Raw genomic sequence first — 3,704 nt, 5'->3', positions numbered from 1 at the left:
TTCTTAGATTATAGTGGTTCTAGTGGGGTTCTTCTTATACTATAGTGGTTCTGATGGGGTTCTTCTTAGATTATAGTGGTTCTGATGGGGTTCTTCTTAGATAATAGTGGTTCTAGTGGGGTTCTTCTTAGTTCTAGTGATTCTACTGGGTTTGTTCTTAGATTATAGTGGTTCTAGTGGGGTTCTTCTTATACTATAGTGGTTCTGATGGGGTTCTTCTTAGGTTCTAGTGATTCTACTGGGTTTGTTCTTAGATTATAGTGGTTCTGATGGGGTTCTTCTTAGACTATAGTGGTTCTAGTGGGGTTCTTAGGTTCTAGTGATTCTAATGGGTTTCTACCGAGATTGTAGTTCTCCTACTGAGTTCATACTCAGGAGAACTCACATCTCTTCTACTAAACCTGGTTCTATCAAGGTTCTACTGTGTCACACTGGTTCAATTGATGATCTATTGATGGTTCTCCTGAGGGTTTGCTGATGTCAGAGCACACTTATTAGAACATACTTACTGTAGTGGGGTTATCCTCAGGTTCTCACAGACCGTAGAACATGAGGATCTATGGGTAGCATTGCTCTGTGATTGGTGGAAGCAGAGAAGAGGCGGGAGGTCAGATCTGCCACAGGCTTTTATTGCAAAGTGGCTTCATGTGATCTCAGAAACAACGTGTTCCACTTTAAGGCTCCAGATGTCGTCGTGTTGTTGTTGTTGTCTCTCACTGCTGGGGTCAAATCTGCTTCCTGTAGTGTTTCTTCACAAAATAAAAGTGCACTTTAACTAACTGGCGTTTACATTCAAAGTGAAAGTAAGGCGACGACCAACCGGTGATGAGCGGAGGTAAACGGGCGTCAGCACGGTGTCAACACAAAGTGCTCTTCCTCTTCTCATAGTAACAACGATGTGGTGTCAACATACTGGAGAAGAAACAAACACTTTACAATAATAAATAGTCATGTAAAAAGCCTCATGACCCGTGTGCTGCAGGAGGCGGAGCTTCGCCCCCCCCCCAACACGTGTGGCTGCTTCCTTCACATCAACTTTTTGGCAAAACTCTGAGCGAGAGAGACAACCGTCCTGGTTTGGTTGGGGGTCATTTCTGGGTTTTTATCTGCCAGGTGAACAGAAGTCATGTGGCAACAAAGTGGGAGGGGTTTGCATATCATTATGTTAATGAGATCTCCTTCATGTTGGAAAAAAGCAAAAGGAAGAAAAAGAAAAGAAAGAGGCCTAAAGACGCTAAGTCCTTGAGGACCAGGTACAGAGCGGCGGTGTTGAGGTGCTTCGGTCCGATGGCACGCCGGTTGTTTTGGCTCCGCTCTGCTCGCCGCCGTGACATCACAGCGGTTTACCCTCCAGAGACACCACCACGTTACCACCAAGCTTCTCTGCCAGCGCGGCGCGGTCCTGGATGTCGTCCAGCCCGTTCACCTGCCACTCGTGTTTGATACCTGAGGAGACACACCTGAGATCACAGAGGGATGACGCACACGCCTGAGCTCCACCGCTCACGCCTGAGCTCCACCACCGATCACACCTGAGCTCCACCGATCACACCTGAGCTCCATCACCAATCACACCTGAGCTCCATCACCAATCACACCTGAGCTCCACCGATCACACCTGAGCTTGACCTCCTTGACCTCCATCAAGGAGAAGTGGTTAGGAAAGGACAGCTAGGACACAGGTGACTCACCTGTAAACTTCTTCTTGATGGCGTCTTTAGAGCTGGCATAGATCATCTTGCTCTTCAGAGGAGCGTTCTCTGGAGCCCTGAAACACAGCACAGCCCTCATTCACAACCAGGATCTACTCATGTGGTCTACAGCAGTGATTCTCAACTGGTGGGTCGCGACCCAAAAGTGGGTCGCGGACCCGTTTTCAGTGGGTCGCGGGCCTTTGCCTGACAAAAAAACAAAAACAAAAAGTTGTGATTTTATTTTGAAGGCCATTTTTTATGCAGCGGAATTATTCCAGCATTTACAGCACTTGTTCAGCGGTGCAGGAAAAACACAGACCAATGCGTTGTGAATCACATCACGTGATGAAGCTCAGCCAAACAAATATGAGTATTCTGACAAGTTTCCTGACTCAGTGAGATGTTCACACACCGTGACACACGGGGAGAGACGAGGACACAGAGACAGAGCAGGACTGTTGAGTGTGAGATGTGAAAGTCAAATCATAGGACGATCTCCAAAAGAGAGAAATGTCCAGAGAGACCAGAGTCACTAGACTCTGACTGGACAGACTCATAGAGGTGAATTCTTCAAACACTACTTTCTCTTTTTAGAAGATGAGAAAAATATAACATTGTGTCTTCTTCACTTCAAGCTGAATGAACTGAATTTAAAGCTGCAGGACAATTCAGTGAAATTCATTTTTCTAAATTGAATTTCGTTACATAATTTATTTTTTAATCCAGCCGTTACTTTACTTGAAATGAGAAGAATGTTTATTGATGTATTTCTATGTATTTATAATCCATCCAGTTAAATTTGAAAAATGAGAATATTTGTTAAAATATAATTGATGTGTACTTTCTTTATTTGATTTGAGTTGTTTACTACACAGATATGTTACTACTACTAGACTTCTTGAATATAGATATACCCAAATTATAGATATAAAAATGATATATAAATATAAATGAGATATATATCTATATATATATCTATCTATATATATTAGTGCTGGGCAAGTTAACGCGTTACATTCGCGTTCACGCATTCATTAATTAACGCCGACAATTATTTTATCGCGCGTTAACGCATTAAAAAAATTATTATTATAATGTTTTTGTTTTTTTTAATTGAAAGACAAGAGCAAGAGAATACATAGACATAACAACAAGAGGACAAGAACAGTGGGATGAAAGGCAGCAAACATCCTGTCGTCAGACATGTCAGTGCAGCTCTACGCTGACATTCACCGTGAACACATTCAAACGCACAGATCGGGAGCGAAGGACTTTGAAAGTTAGAGGAAACATTAACGTGAGACAACATCCGGTTTCTTCAGCCCAACATCCGGTTTTCAGAATAAGATGCCAACAAAGTATGAATTATATTCACATTAAGTATGAAACATGCTGCCTGCATCTCGTGAACCAAATGTTATTGCCCTTTAGTTCATATAGCAGTACTTTCAAAATAAAAGTGCTCAATACACTACTTTATAATTCATTGTTGAACTTTGCCACAACAATGAGATTAATCGCGATTAAATATCTTAATCGTTGCCCAGCACTAATATATATATATATATATATATATATATATATATATATATATATATATAATTTGGGTCGTGGGTCCCGGCTTGTCATTAAGGGGTGATGGTGGGTCCCGCAGCCAGACCAGTTGAGAACTACTGGTCTACAGGGACCCTGATGAGGATCAAGGATCAGGGATCAAGGAGACTCAGAACTAAAGTTTGGAACCTTTAAACTTTTAAATAACACAAAACTTATTTTAAATGCTGCTAAAAATAACTTTGACTGTATTTTAGACCGTTTCTTTACTGAGCCAGAGACAGAGAGGTAAACAAAGAGGGACTGGAGCAGGATCATGGTGATGGATAGGTGGTCAAAGATGAACCCAGAGGAGCGTACCAGAAGATAAAGACCAGGTCCTGGTCCTAAAGATCTTCAGGTCTAACTGTACCAGAAGATGAAGACCAGGTCCCTGGTCCTAAAGGTCTACAGGTC

At 42.2% G+C, this 3,704-nt stretch overlaps 1 protein-coding gene across 1 annotated transcript in view; it reads right to left on the bottom strand.

Annotated features, from left to right (window-relative positions):
- Positions 1-608: 608 nt before the first annotated feature.
- cfl2 (cofilin 2 (muscle)) overlaps positions 609-3,704 on the bottom strand; it is an 8,679-nt gene continuing 5,583 nt past the window's right edge. Inside the window, exons 3-4 of the mRNA XM_079287223.1 lie at positions 1,692-1,768; positions 609-1,446 (exon numbers count right to left, since the gene is read on the bottom strand). Coding sequence (XP_079143349.1) covers positions 1,334-1,446; positions 1,692-1,768 — 190 coding nt within the window. The 3' untranslated portion in view covers positions 609-1,333. The remainder of the gene's footprint in view (positions 1,447-1,691; positions 1,769-3,704) is intronic.

This window comes from Melanostigma gelatinosum, assembly GCF_949748355.1.
Source record: "Melanostigma gelatinosum genome assembly, chromosome: 16".
In the NCBI taxonomy this organism is placed as follows: domain Eukaryota; kingdom Metazoa; phylum Chordata; class Actinopteri; order Perciformes; family Zoarcidae; genus Melanostigma; species Melanostigma gelatinosum.
The sequence above is the reverse complement of the archived record's forward strand: the minus strand, read 5'-3'. Positions and strand labels throughout refer to the sequence as shown.